The following is a 13,219-nucleotide window of genomic DNA, read 5'->3' on the forward strand; positions in this document are numbered from 1 at the left end:
CTGACAAGATTGCAGTTTTATGGAGGTTCCCTGGGGAATGAGTAGGTATGCCAGAGGCCAGTCTCTCCCAGAGGAGAAGAGGGTATATGGCGGGAGAGAATGGTTACTTCCAGTACTTGACTAGAGAAGGTCTGAAATTCATCTGGTCTCATCTCCTCATTTAACAGATGGGAAAACTGAGGCTGAGAGTGGGAAATGGATTTGTTAGAACTTCAGAGACTTTACCAGAGCCTTTAAAACAGGCCTCTGAAAGTCAGCTTCCTTCCTCCTTCCAGGACTACTGGACATGAAAGAGCCCTCTTAAGCAGCAGAATTCTTCCAGGAGCAAATCTATAAAGCGCTGGGGCTGGAGGGGGACCAGCTGGATACGGGTTCTGGTCCAGACAAAGTGACTGCTCCCTTGGATTGTCTCTGATGGTCCTTCAACAGCCCTAGGAACCCCTGTGCCAAAACTCAGTACATGGCATTATAGGGTCAAGGAGGCCGGAGAAATAGGGAGCCATGATCCCTGCCTTGTTTTTAGTCTAATTGAGAAGTTTATAGCCCAATTGAAAAGACAGGACACACATACATGGAAAAGATATTTAAATTAGCTTAACAGAAAAAAGAGAGCACTCATATCATAGCGGTGCTGGATTTGGAGATAGAGAACCTGAGTTCAAATCCTGATCTTGATTTTCAGTATCTGGGGGAGCTTGGACCAAGTTTCTTCTCCTCTTTGGATCTCATTTCTTCAACTATTAGAAGAGAAGAGGTTGGACTAGAATCCTGTTAAACTCAAATAGAAACAGATCCCTGCAGGGAGCCTATTCACATAGAAGACCACAAATTTACATGATCTATGTTCTAGTGTTTTTTATTTTGTTAAACATTTCCCAATTACATTTAAATTTGGTTCAAGCCCTCCTTGGGATTGTCGGCCTGTGAGTTTGATAACTCTGGACTAAGTGGTCTCTAAGATCCCTTCCAGCTCGAAATCGATGACCCTGTAAAGGAAGGTCTGTGTTCAAGTCCCTCCTCAGACACATGGTGCCCCTGAGGTCTTTCAGTGACTCAGGCATGTCTCTGAATTGCAGAACAGTTACAGATGTTCATTGGTAGAGGCATTTCCTCCCCAGGATTTTCCTACTCAATGAAATCACAGATTTGGTCCAAAACAAAACAAAAAACAAAGCAAGCCGTGAAAGAGTACAAGCTAAGTTTTGGGTTCCTGTTGTAGCTCAAAGCCGTCTAACTTTTGATAAATCAAGCAGTCTCTCAGGGCCTCATCTGTGACACGAGAGTGTTGGTGCATGACAGCAGTAGCCTCTTGTGATTCGGAGCCCACAGTTACAGTCAGGGTGCAGAATAGGATGGGGACTGGTCATCAGAAAAGACTTCCTGGAGGAGGTGAGCCTGAAACTGGTCTTTTAAAGGCAGGGAAGAATGGGGTTTGAGGAGAAATCAATCACCCCAGCTTCTCTTGGGGCAGGGAAGAGGCTGCTACCCTCATCAAGCAAGGATCTCCTGCATGTCTGGGCACCCCCGGGTCTTCTTCCCCTGCCACCCCTGGGAAACTCACCCGGAGCGCATTTCTTTTTGTACTCCTGTCCCCATGGCCTCTAACAGCGCTTGGCTCAAAGGAAACACTCAATAAATACTTGTTAATTGATTGACTGATTCATTCCGACCCTCAAGGTCTGGGGAAGTGACTGGTTAACCTCCTGCTGGTGGTTGGGGCAGTAGGCCCCTAGCTTCATGCCTGCCAGCCTCTGGCTTGCCCAGCGTCAGGGTGGTCCTGCTTCTGAGTTCCTAGCAGGGCCTGGCCCGAGGTGGAGGTGGAGGAAGGGAGAGGCCACGAGGAGGCTGGGGTTCGGTGGGGGAGGTATTGACCATGACCACAGGCTCTGAATTATCCGGTCCGTTCACGAGGCCGCCGGGGAAGGGAAGGCCCTTCGGAGCCATCCAGATTTTTTAAACTTGGATGGACCGGAGTGGGGGCCTCGTCCCGGCAAGGCCCGGTGTCCCTGGAGTCACCGCTGGGCTCTTCAGGCGGGGATGCTGCTTGGTTTTCATGGGATCCAGGCCGTTTTGAGACTTTCCTGATTTTATTTTTGTAGCATCGTAGTCTAAAGTTCTGCATTTTTTTCCCTTTTCCTGTCTCTGCGATTCCAAAGAACATATAATGTTAACCAGAGTATGGGGGCTGGGGGTGGAGGCAGAGGGAGGGACGGGGCAGTGGGCTGCCAAGGCTGATGTCATGTTCCCATGACGTTATCCTGGGGCCGATTGGGCTGTACTTTGTGGAGGCGGGAGAGAGTGGAGTGGAGGGAGCGGCCGGGAGGACTGGCTGCCTGTTGCCTGGCCCTTCTGGACCTTGGCGTTCCCCCAGAACAGTGATGGGAAAAGCAGCTTGAGACATGGAAAATTGTCCATACACAGCAGAGGCGTCTGGCTGAGTTTGGGGATTAGTTCTGGGTGCAGACTAGCTCCTAAAGTGCCACTGAGAGAGGGAGGGGGGCTCCAGAAGCCCAGGGTGGGGGGCTGCGGGCTCCTCACCCAGCACCCTTCCTCCTTCTTCCAGGCCCAGACCAACTGGAGCTAGAGGTTCATGGGCAGGCTCCCCTAGGAACTTAGCCTTCCCCCAAGGACCTGGAAGCCTGGAGTCCCCTTTCCCCCTCTTCCCCATTCCCACCCCTATCTCATTTTTTTGAGTTTGTGGTCTGCACAACACAGAGGGTCATTGCATGGTGTCCATCCTCACCTCACATTGCAAGAGGCCGATGAGGAAAGTTCACTGACAGCCATCTATCTGAAGCCAATCTCTCCTCTTGCACTCTTTAAGAGTGAGTTGGGGGGCAACTAGGAAACTCAATAGATGGCGAGCCAGCCTCAGAGATGGGAGGTCCTGGGTTCAAATTTGGCCTCAGACACTTTCTAGCTGTGTGACCCTGGGCAAGTCACTTAACCCCCATTGCCTAGTCCTTACCACCCTTCTGCCTTGGAACCAATACATGGTATTGATTCTAAGATGGAAGGCAAGCTTATTTAAAAAAAAAAAAAAAGGAGTGAGGTTGCTCTGTGGACAGAGAGCTGGGTCTAGAGACAAGGAGTTCCTGGGTTCAAATATGCCCTCAGACACTTTCTAGCTGTATGACCCTGGGCAAGTCACTTAACCCCAACTGTGTAGCCTTTACTGTTCTGTCTTGAAAGCAATACTTAGTCTTGATTCTAAGACAGAAAGTAAGGGTTTTTTAAAGAAAAGAGAAAAGAAAAGAATGAGTTGGAATAGACCTGCTCTTGATAGATGTCAGATAGACTAGATCTGTGATTTTATTAGTATAGGAAACTCCCTCTACTTGAATGGTATAACATTTGTAACAGGTGGCACAGTGCTTAGCACATAGTAGGCACTTGTTTCCTTCCTTTTTCCCTGTCTAAACTCAAATAGAAACCTCCAGGGCCTCCAGAGCCTTGCAAATATTCCTGCTAATGGCATGTCGACTCAGAGAATCCCATATGAACCTTTTTGTTGTTGTTCAGTTATTTTTCAGGCATGTTTGCCTCTTCATGACCCCATTGGGAGTTTTCTGGGCAAAGATACCAAAGGGCTTTGCTGTTTCCTTCTCCAAGTCATTTTATAGATGAGGAAAGTGAAGCAAACCGGGCTAAGTGACTTGCCCAAGGTCACACAGCTAGGAAGTATATGAGATCAATTTGAACTCAGGCAGATGAGACTTCCTGACTTTATTCCTGGCACTATCCACTGAGCCAACTAGCTGCTCAACACACTAACAATTATCCATATTCTTTTATATTTGCATTTGTTTGTTAAACTTCTCCCAATTACATTTGAATTTGGATCCTGTGCACTTTGCACCCTGAATTTGACATCTCTGGGCTAGAACACTGACAAGTTAAGTTAATAAGTGCCCAGGGTCATGCTGCCAGATTGTGTCAGAAGCTGGATTCAAACTCAGGTCTTGTAATGGACTTCTTCATTAGTGGCAATGCAGTGATCCTGAACAACTTGGATGGATCTACAAGAAAGAACACTATTCACATTCAGAGGAAAAACTGGGAGTAGAAACACCAATGAAAAACAACTGCTTGACTACATGGGTCGAGGGGGCTATGATTGAGGATGTAGACCCTAAATGATCATCCTAGTGCAAACATGAACAACATGGAAATAGGTTCTGATCAAGGACACATGTAAAACCCAGTGGAATTGTGCATCAGCTACAGGAAGAGGTGGGGGGAAGGGAGGGGAGGAAAGAATATGATTCTTGTAACCAAGGAATAATGTTCTAAATTGACTAATTAAATAAAAATTTCCAAATAAAAAAATAAAAAGGACAAAAGGAAAGACCAAAAAAACAAAAAACAAAAAACAACAACTCAGGTCTTCCTGGCTTCAAGGTTAGCTTCCTCGTCTCTGCTCCACATTGCTTCTCTTTCCTTAGCAGAGGAGAATTCAATTCACTCCAGCTGGGAGTAGAAAGACCAAAAAAAAATGGGTCATAGTCCCTGCCTTTAAGGAACTTCCATTCTGGGGAGATGAGAAAGGAATATACCATATAATTAGATAAGTAAATAGAAAAGGAAGATGAGGAAATTTCTGGAGCAAGGAGAGCCTAGGAAAGACTCATAGGGGGAAGTGTCACCCAAGCTAAGCCTTTGGGGAAAATAGGTATTTGAAAAATGAGAAGTGAGGAGGGAGTGCATTCCACGTGTGAGGGACAGGTCATGCAAAGTCACAGAGGTTGGAAAGAATATCACGCTCCAAGGCAAGGAGGCCAGTTTGGTTGGAACTCAGAGTGCATGCTGGAAAGGGAATACTATGAAATATGTCTGGAAACGTAGGACAGAGTTGGATGGAAGAGGTCTTGAAGTACCAAACAGAGGAATTTTAATTTTATCCTAAAGGTACCATGGAGCTATGGAAGATTCATGAGTGTGGGAGGGCACTGTCAGACCTGAGCTAAATTTAGGAGGATTATTTTAGCATCTGGGTGGAAGATAGTTTGAAGAGAGGTTAGAATGGAAACAAGAGACCCAGTTAGGAGACTTTTATAGTCTCTAAGGAGAAGGGAATGAGGGCTGGGTTATGTGAGAGAATGGGGACATATGTGAGAGGTGCGGTAGAGCTACAATCAACAAGATTTGGCAAATGATTGAATGAATATAGGAGGGGATGATCTGGTGTCAGAATGGAAGGAGAGATTGAGGAGGGGGAGAAATGAGAAACATTCTTAGAGCAAGGCGGCCACCTCGGCAAGGTAGACCTCTGGTATGTATGTAATACTAAATCGGTTTTCAGAGAGCTTTTATTAGATATCTCATTTGTGCCTCAAGATCTTCAAGAGTCAGGAGAACCGAGTTCTGGTCCCAGCTCATGTGACCTCGAGCAAGACATTGCTTCTTTTCCAAACCTCAGTTTTCTCTTCTGAAAACTGAGAGGCTTGGACTAGATAAGGTAGCCTGACAGAGTGGCAAGAGCACAGGATTTGTAGTCAAATGACCTAAATTCCAGTCCTAACTGTTACTGTATCGGCTGTGAGATGCAGGGTAATTTACTGGATCTCTCCGGGACTCAGTTTCCTTATCTATAACATGGGGAAGGGAGGTTGGTCTAAAGATCTTTTCCAGTTCTCTAATTCTTTTGCAAGTCTAAATTTCCAGCTCTAAACCTCTAGGCTAGAACATTTAATGCTCTTTTTATTTTCCCAAATTTTATTTTTTTAATTAACAAGCATTTATTTTCTCTCTCTCATAAGTTTCACCCTCCCCGTTGGAAAAGAAAAAAGAAAAGAAAAAACAAAACCCTTGTAACAAATATGCCTAGTCCAGCCAAACAACTTCCCGCATTCGACGCTCTTTCCAGTCTACCATGTGTAATAAATTGTAGAGCCAAGCCAGGAACACCAGAGACCCCAAATCGAGCTGTTGTCCTGGTAGAGACCTTGAATCTGTCTTTGGAGAGAAGTCAATTGTACTTCCAGGTTCTGGTTTTGGTCCTCTGGGTTCTAGCTATCTCGGGTTTGTCCAAGACATGTGATATGTGTTGAAAGAATGTGAATGGGTGGCCATGGAACCTCCCTACGGAGGTGGCTGGTACGCAGGGGAATGCCGGGGGTGGCAGTGGGGGTGAAAGAAGATGGCATGCAGTAGGGCTGGCAGAAAGGACAATGGAATGTCCAGAGAGGCTTAGTGATCTCCTGAGGGGATCAGTGACAGCTCCCTGAGCTCCTGATCTATGTTCTGTGTGTTTGGACTTGCTGACTGTTTGGCCAGGAAGCAGGCAAGTAGGAGGATTCATTTCTACTCTGCAGGGAGCTGGAACACAGCAGAACCTCAGTATTTGGCGAAGAGGCCAGTGACGGCTTTAGCCATCTAGCAGCAAGATAAACAGACTGTGCAATTGGGGACAAGCTGCTGAAATACTTCCTAGCTAACTGTGTACCTTTGGCTTATCTTCCCCATAATTGATGTTGTGGGTTTCTCCTTGGGTTGGTTTCCTTTGGACAGGTAGGGAAACTGAGGCCTGGAGACTGAACTTCTCATACCAGAGCTCCCCTAAAATGAAAACAGGGGTGATAGTGATGCTGTCTCTGACTGGATTCTCTTTCTGTGGTGTCACAGAGCATTTTACAGAAATTGAGCAGCACCCATCGAGGCAAAGGGCCGAGGATTGTATGTCCTAGCATGATTTGAAGAGGTGGTGGGCACCAGGACTGGTAGGAGTAATAGGCCTTGTATTGGACCTTCTGTGATGTAGTCTCCAGCTTATGGCATCCCTAATGGTTTTTCCAGAGAATAGGATTTTTTATTTTTCAAAAATATTTTTAAAAGGTATTTGTTTTCTGGGAGGCTTAAGCCAGGAAAACTTAATTTTTGCTGAGCATAGTTCACTTCTCTGGTCTCCCCAAATACTGAGGGGAGGCTGTGCTGGGCATCTCACATAGGGAACCAGGAATCCCCCTTCCTGTTTGGGCTGAGACAAGACCCATGGGAAGTACTGGAAGAAGAAAGTTTGGGGAACACCCATGAAAGGGATTATTTGACAACACCTACCAGCTCCTGAGAAAAGGATTAAAGTACCTCTTTCACCTGATCCCATGGGGGCTACTATATCCTGGGATGGAGGTCCTTGATGACTCTGGTCAATGATGATCTCTTCTTTTTTTTTTTTTAAACCTTGACCATCTCTCTTAGTATCAGTTCCAAGACAGAAGAATGGCAAGGGCTAGACATCAGGGTTAAGTGACTAGCCCAGGGTCACACAGTTAGGAAGTGTCTGAGGACAGATTTAAAGGCAGGTTCTCTGGACTCCAGGCCTGTTGCTCTATCCACTTTGCTACCTAGCTGCCCTGAAGATCTCTTTTTATAACCTTAGGAATTGAGTAGAGAAAAAGAAGGAATCCATCACAAACAAGCATTTATTAAGAACCTGTGCGTCAGGCACCGTGCTAGGCACTGGGGGATACAAAGACAAAGAAACAATCCCTACTTTTATGCTCTAATGGGGAAAATAAGTGCCCACACATCCATCTAAAAAGCATAAATACAAAGAAATCTAGAAGGAACTTTAACCAGAATGGAAAAGCACAAATTGCATTTGAAATTAGCACCCGCTCCATCTTCCTCCTCCTCCCCTTCCTACTAAATTCCTATCAAGATTGTTTTTCAGTTTTGTTTTGTTTTTTAGCTTTCGTCTCAAGCATTCCAATACTGTGTTTGTGTGTCTGACCCCCAGGCCCCCTTCTCCTTATCGATCCAGCTCTTGTTGCCTCTTGTCACACGCTGTCATAGAATCAGATTTAGAGACAAGAGGCCCCTTAGAGGTCATTTGTCCTTCCGCCACCCCTCTTTTTTTTTTTTTTTGCAGACATGGAAACAGACCCAGACAAGTTAAGTGACTTAGATAAGGTCACACAGGTGACTGGTGATCTAGTTGAACTTGAACTCTTCTGACTTTAAATCTAGCATTCCTTCCAGAGTTCCATGTGTTGATCACTGTTCATTTGGTAATTGTGGTTATTTCTGAAGGAAATTCTGCCCTACCAACACAGGCATCAGATGGTGGGAAAGTCCTGTTTCTTCTCCAGACCAGACAGATAAGGTTCTCCTTAGAGCAAAAGGTAATCCAAAGAATCAGATTCTATTCCCTTGATGAAGGTAGGTGGATAGAGCAGCAGCTCTAGAGTCAGGAGGTTCAAATCTGACCTCAGACACTTCCTAGCTGTGTGATCCTGGACAAGTCACTTAACCCCGACTGCCTAGCCTGTGCCATTCTTCTGTCTTAGAATTTAATTGATAACTGTTAAAAAAAAAAAAAGATGCTATTTCTTGGATCCTGTCAGTGATTTGGAAAGTTCCTCCTTGCGTCTAACCTAAATTCCTCGTCTTGCCACAAGGTAAACCCATTTCCTTCATTTGTGGCTTCCTGTTCTGTCTACTTGGCTGGCAGGTAGGAAACCAAGGGCAGAAAGTCCTCCCACCTTCCCTTCTGCCTGCCAGGTATCCTCTGAATCCCTTTTCCCAGCCCCAAGGCTCAACTCCCAGCTGGCGGCAGCTCAGCTTCACCTTGACGACGACAGGACTATCGCGCAGACCCGAATGGCCAGTCCCAGGTTCTGGGCAGCCCTACTGACACCTACTCCCACCTACTGGGTGGGAGGAACCATCTGACAGAGTCTGGACGGGGCTTTGATGGCCTTTCCATGAGTGCTTGGAATTTAGTTGAACGTCAAGGGTGGGCGAGAGGGTGCCACTGTGTATGAGGAAGACGGAGACATCCAGGACTTCTCTCTTAAACAGGAGTGACTTCTTTGGGGACATCAGGGGTTCTTAGGGGGAGCTTCTCTGTCCCTCCCAGCCCAGAACTGGATCTCTGAAGACAGGCTTAGCTCCCGGAGACTTGCCAAGAAGTCTGCTTTCTAGAATCTCTGTGGATGAAATAAGGCATAGCTTCTTTGGTTGGCTGTATTTTCATTTCACTTTGACTTATTTTTTAAGCTTTTTATTGATTATCTTTTGTTTTCTACAACCCTTGTTTCAATCAATCAAGAAATATATGTGCCAGTGGGCTAAGTGCTGTTTCCTACCTCCTCTTCCTGAGCTTTCATGTGCAGTGAAGAATAAAAAATTAGAAAGGAGGAAAAAGGCATTTTGACACAATCTACCAATACGTCAAAGAGCATTAGCTTTGGAATAAAAAGACCAGGCTTCAGATCTCATCTGCTCACTTCCTGGGTGACCTTGGGCAAGTTATGGAAGCTCCCTGGGCCTCAGTTACCTTATCTGTAAAAGAAGGATACCTGTAAAAAGGGGGCTCTCAGGGGAGTCTTTGTCTTTGCTAGTGCATTGGAAAATGTTTAACACAATAAATACAAATACACCATAGGTGACGCAAATTTGTGGTTTTCTGACACAGTTTTGGACTAGATAATCCTACTCTAACTCTATGTAGTTCTTCTAACCCTCCACCTCTGCAAAGGGAGCAGATGAGGGAACTGAGGGAGAGAGGTGTATTTTCTAATGTCCTCTGTCATTATATTTCTTTGGCTCAGTAGATATTTATTAAAGGGCAATTGGAGTCAGTTAGGTAGTACAGTGGATAGAGCTCCAGGCCTGGAGACTGGAGATTCTGGGTTCAAATCAGATACTTCCTAGCTGTGTGACTCTGGGCAAATCACTTAATCCTGATTGCCTAGCCCTTGCCACTATTCTGTCATAGAATTGATGATAAGAAAGAAGGTAAGGGTTTTTTAATTGTTTTAAAAGGTCTTGGGGGTGGAATGGGTAGCTAGGTAGTGCAGTGGATAGAGCCCTGGGCCTGGAGTCAGAAAGGCTCATCTTCCTGAGTTCAAATCTGACCTCAGACACTTCCTAGCTATGTGAACCTTTGCCTCGGTTTCCTCATCTGTAAAATGAGCTGGAAAAGGAAATGGCAAAGATCTTCAGGATCTCTGCCATGAAAACCCTAAATGGGGTCACAGAGAGTTGGACAAGACTGAAAAGTGACTGAACAAAGAGATACTAGGCATTTTGTGAGGTGCTGGCTTCCTAGGGATGGACTCCAGAGATGCATGATCTGGCAGTGGGAAAAGCATTAAACTTGGAATCTTCTGAGGATTCCAAATCTCTGCCCATGTGACTTTGTGCAGGTCGTTCAGCCTCTTTGAGTCTCTGTTTCCTCATCTGTCAGAATGAGGAGTTGACTTTTAAATTTGTGAACTCATGATCCCTGGTGGCTGTAGAGAAGAAGTTATTTCTGCCTCGTCTTCCAGAAGGATGGACCCTCTCGGCGTCAGTGAGGTTTATTGGAAAGAATCTTGACACCAGAGGACCTGTATTCCAGATTCCAGTGCAGACACTTGCTATGTGCAAATCACTCGTTGTTCTGATACTTAGCATATCTGGTGTTAGTGTTTGTGCATTTGTTTTCTGGATGGATCTGTGACTGCAACAAAAAAATGTCCGGAGCTCTGAAAGGTCAAGTGATGGTTGGTACCCAGGACCATGCAACCAGCATGTGCCCGGGGCAGATCCCAGGGAACCTGAGGCCAGCCCTCTACCTCCAAGTGCTGTTGTGAAGGAAGAGCTTTGTCCCTAAGGGTGAGCATATGTTATTAGGTAGGGCATCCCCAGGAATCTCTTCTGGCTGGGTCACTAAAGGGAGGTCTGGGGGACTGGGATGGCTCCTCTGGGTACTTCATAGGGAAATAAATGCCCCCTTCTTGTCCGAGTTTCCTTTACTCCACCTTTTTGAATCGGTCACCTGTCATTTTATCTGATTCCTTTGGGGACCAGTTTAGACTTCCAGCTTATGCCAACCGTGGGGTAATCATTTCGTCAGCTTGCTCCTATCATGCAGGAACACTAGCTAAACTGGAGAGAAAAGAAAGCAGATAGCCAGAGACCCAGGCCCCTCCCACCCCCTCCTATATTTCCCTCACTCCAATAGCAGGTTGGCCCTTGCCAATGTAAATATTTGAGCTTCTTGTTGTCATGGAGATCTAGGACCTCTGTGTCTCTAGAGGAGGAACTCCTGACTAGATCCAGGGAAAGCATCTCCTCTTCTCTGAGGGATGGGAGAGTGTTCTAATAAGGAAAAGAAATGGGACCAGGTAAGCAGAGCAGGCAACTGCCTGGGGTACAAAAATTCAGGGTACGTTTTCTATTATTGCTTTTTAAAAATACCCTTTCTTTCTGTCCTAGTAACAATTTTAGGACAGAAGAGCAAGGGCTAGGCTAGGCAAATGAAGCTGAGTGACTTGCCTAGAGTCACAAAGCTAGGAAGTGTCAGAAGCTAGATTTAAACCAACATCTCCAGATATGGCTCTCTATTCACTGTGCCACCTAATGGCTCCTATTACTTTTTTATTTTTTTTCCATCCTTATTTTCCATCTTAGAATCAATATTGTGTATTGGTTCCAAGGCAGAAAAGCATTAAGGACTAGGCAGTGGGGTCACACAGCTGGGAAGTGTCTGAAGCCAGATTTGAACCTAGGACCTCCAGTCTCTAGGCTTGGCTCTCAATCCACTGAGCTACCCAGCTGCCCCCATAAATATGCATTTTAAGGCCCCCCAAAGTATTGATCATATTTATTGTGAAATGCTCTACAATATAGTTACCTGTTTTGTCCTAAGGACAGTGAGATCTCAAATCCTCCAGTGGATAATTTTTTTTTAATTTTTCTTTCCTTTTTTTTAAAAACATTATTTTATTTGGTCATTTCCAAACATTATTCATTGGAAACAAAAATCATTTTCTTTTTCTCCCCCCTCCCCCTCTCCCATAGCTGACGCATTCCAGTGGATAATTTTTAAGGGGAGGAGCAGTTTTCAATTTTTGGTTGTACAAATGGCCCCAGGTCAGTCTGCTAGGCCCAGGTGCCTCCTCTCTCTCTAGAGCATATGGGGAAAAGCCATCAGTGTTTCCAGGGAGGGGAAGAGGACGCCAAGGTGTGTGTGGGCTCAGGGCTCCATTGGTGGCAAATTGTCTAGTTTTGCTGCTACCACCTGAGGACTACTGTCTGTGTAATCGCCTTGGACAGTTGCCCTTCTCCTTCTCCCCCTGGGAGTGAGTCATCCAAACAGTGTTCTCTGGCCAATGGTCACTATTGTTACCAAAACAACTTTTGTGGTGAGGATGGATGTCCTGGCAAAGTCTGTAAAGACCAGGCCAGGAAGGGGCGAAGGTAAAGTTGTTCTTTGTAAAATGTAGGAGACCAGCATCGCTGAGATCCCACCCAGAGGCCTCGGCGTCAAAATCTGAGCCCTTCCTTCAAGCCTCTGGCTTGGTCGAAGGGGCCACGCTGAGCTGACTCTGGGTTAAGGCAGAGGAATCTCTGCTGGTACTAGTGCTTGGCAGCAGGAATGGAGGTGCTTATCTTTAAAGAAGAAGCCACCGAGGCCAGAGAAGGGACGTGTGGGCCTGCCAGTTGGTCAGCTGGCCATCAATATTAAGTAGGAGTGCCGGGGACTCCTTGTAAGGAAACTCTCCAATGGTGCCATGGAAGAGTGTCTGAGCACACAGAAAGGTTGAGTGGCTCTGCTTTGACCTGGGATTCCCGTAGCCTCAGGCTGTGGAGGGGATTCTTTGGACTGAGTCCTTTTCCTTCCCCCTGACTTCCTTCAGGCCTGGAAAATCTGCTCCCAGAGAAGAAAGGGAATGAAAATAGAGCAGGAAACTCTCTGCGGGCTCCAGCTTTTAGGAAGCCTGCTAGCAGAACCATGGCCCCATATCACCTGACCTTTGGTGAAGCAGCAGGGATCCCCATTTCTGGAAGCGACCCATGAGCCTTATCCATGATCCCTTTTGTTTCCCCAGGGACCTCTCGGACAACTTCATCAACACGTTAGAGACCGAGTTCTTTGAAAACCTCTCAGCCTTGACACAACTGTACGTGAGCCGCTTTGACTATCCTTTGTGACCACTCTCACACTCTTCTCATCATGCTTCCGAAATCTGTGTTGGCACCCATCTGTTTTTAATCTTCACCCCCCCCCAAATGCCCATGCCTTGTCTCCCCAACCCCCAAGTTTCTCAGGATCATTCCTCAGAGGTCCTATAGGTCAGGTGACCCATTCATAAATACCAGACAGCCCAAATGTAGATCTGGGGATCTACCCAGAGAAGAACTAGATGTAGGGCTTAACAAAACAACAACAAAAAAAAAGGAATTTAATTTAAAAAATATTTTTATTGGAGTCAAAGAAAATTAAGTT

General features: G+C 45.9%; 1 protein-coding gene across 1 annotated transcript in view; it reads left to right on the top strand.

Annotated features, from left to right (window-relative positions):
* Positions 1–13,219, top strand: part of PKD1 (polycystin 1, transient receptor potential channel interacting) — a 126,433-nt gene that overhangs the window by 49,665 nt on the left and 63,549 nt on the right. Inside the window, exon 2 of the mRNA XM_001366899.4 lies at positions 12,822–12,893. Within this exon, the coding sequence (XP_001366936.3) occupies positions 12,822–12,893 (72 nt within the window). The remainder of the gene's footprint in view (positions 1–12,821; positions 12,894–13,219) is intronic.

The sequence above is a fragment of the Monodelphis domestica genome, chromosome 7 (assembly GCF_027887165.1).
Source record: "Monodelphis domestica isolate mMonDom1 chromosome 7, mMonDom1.pri, whole genome shotgun sequence".
In the NCBI taxonomy this organism is placed as follows: domain Eukaryota; kingdom Metazoa; phylum Chordata; class Mammalia; order Didelphimorphia; family Didelphidae; genus Monodelphis; species Monodelphis domestica.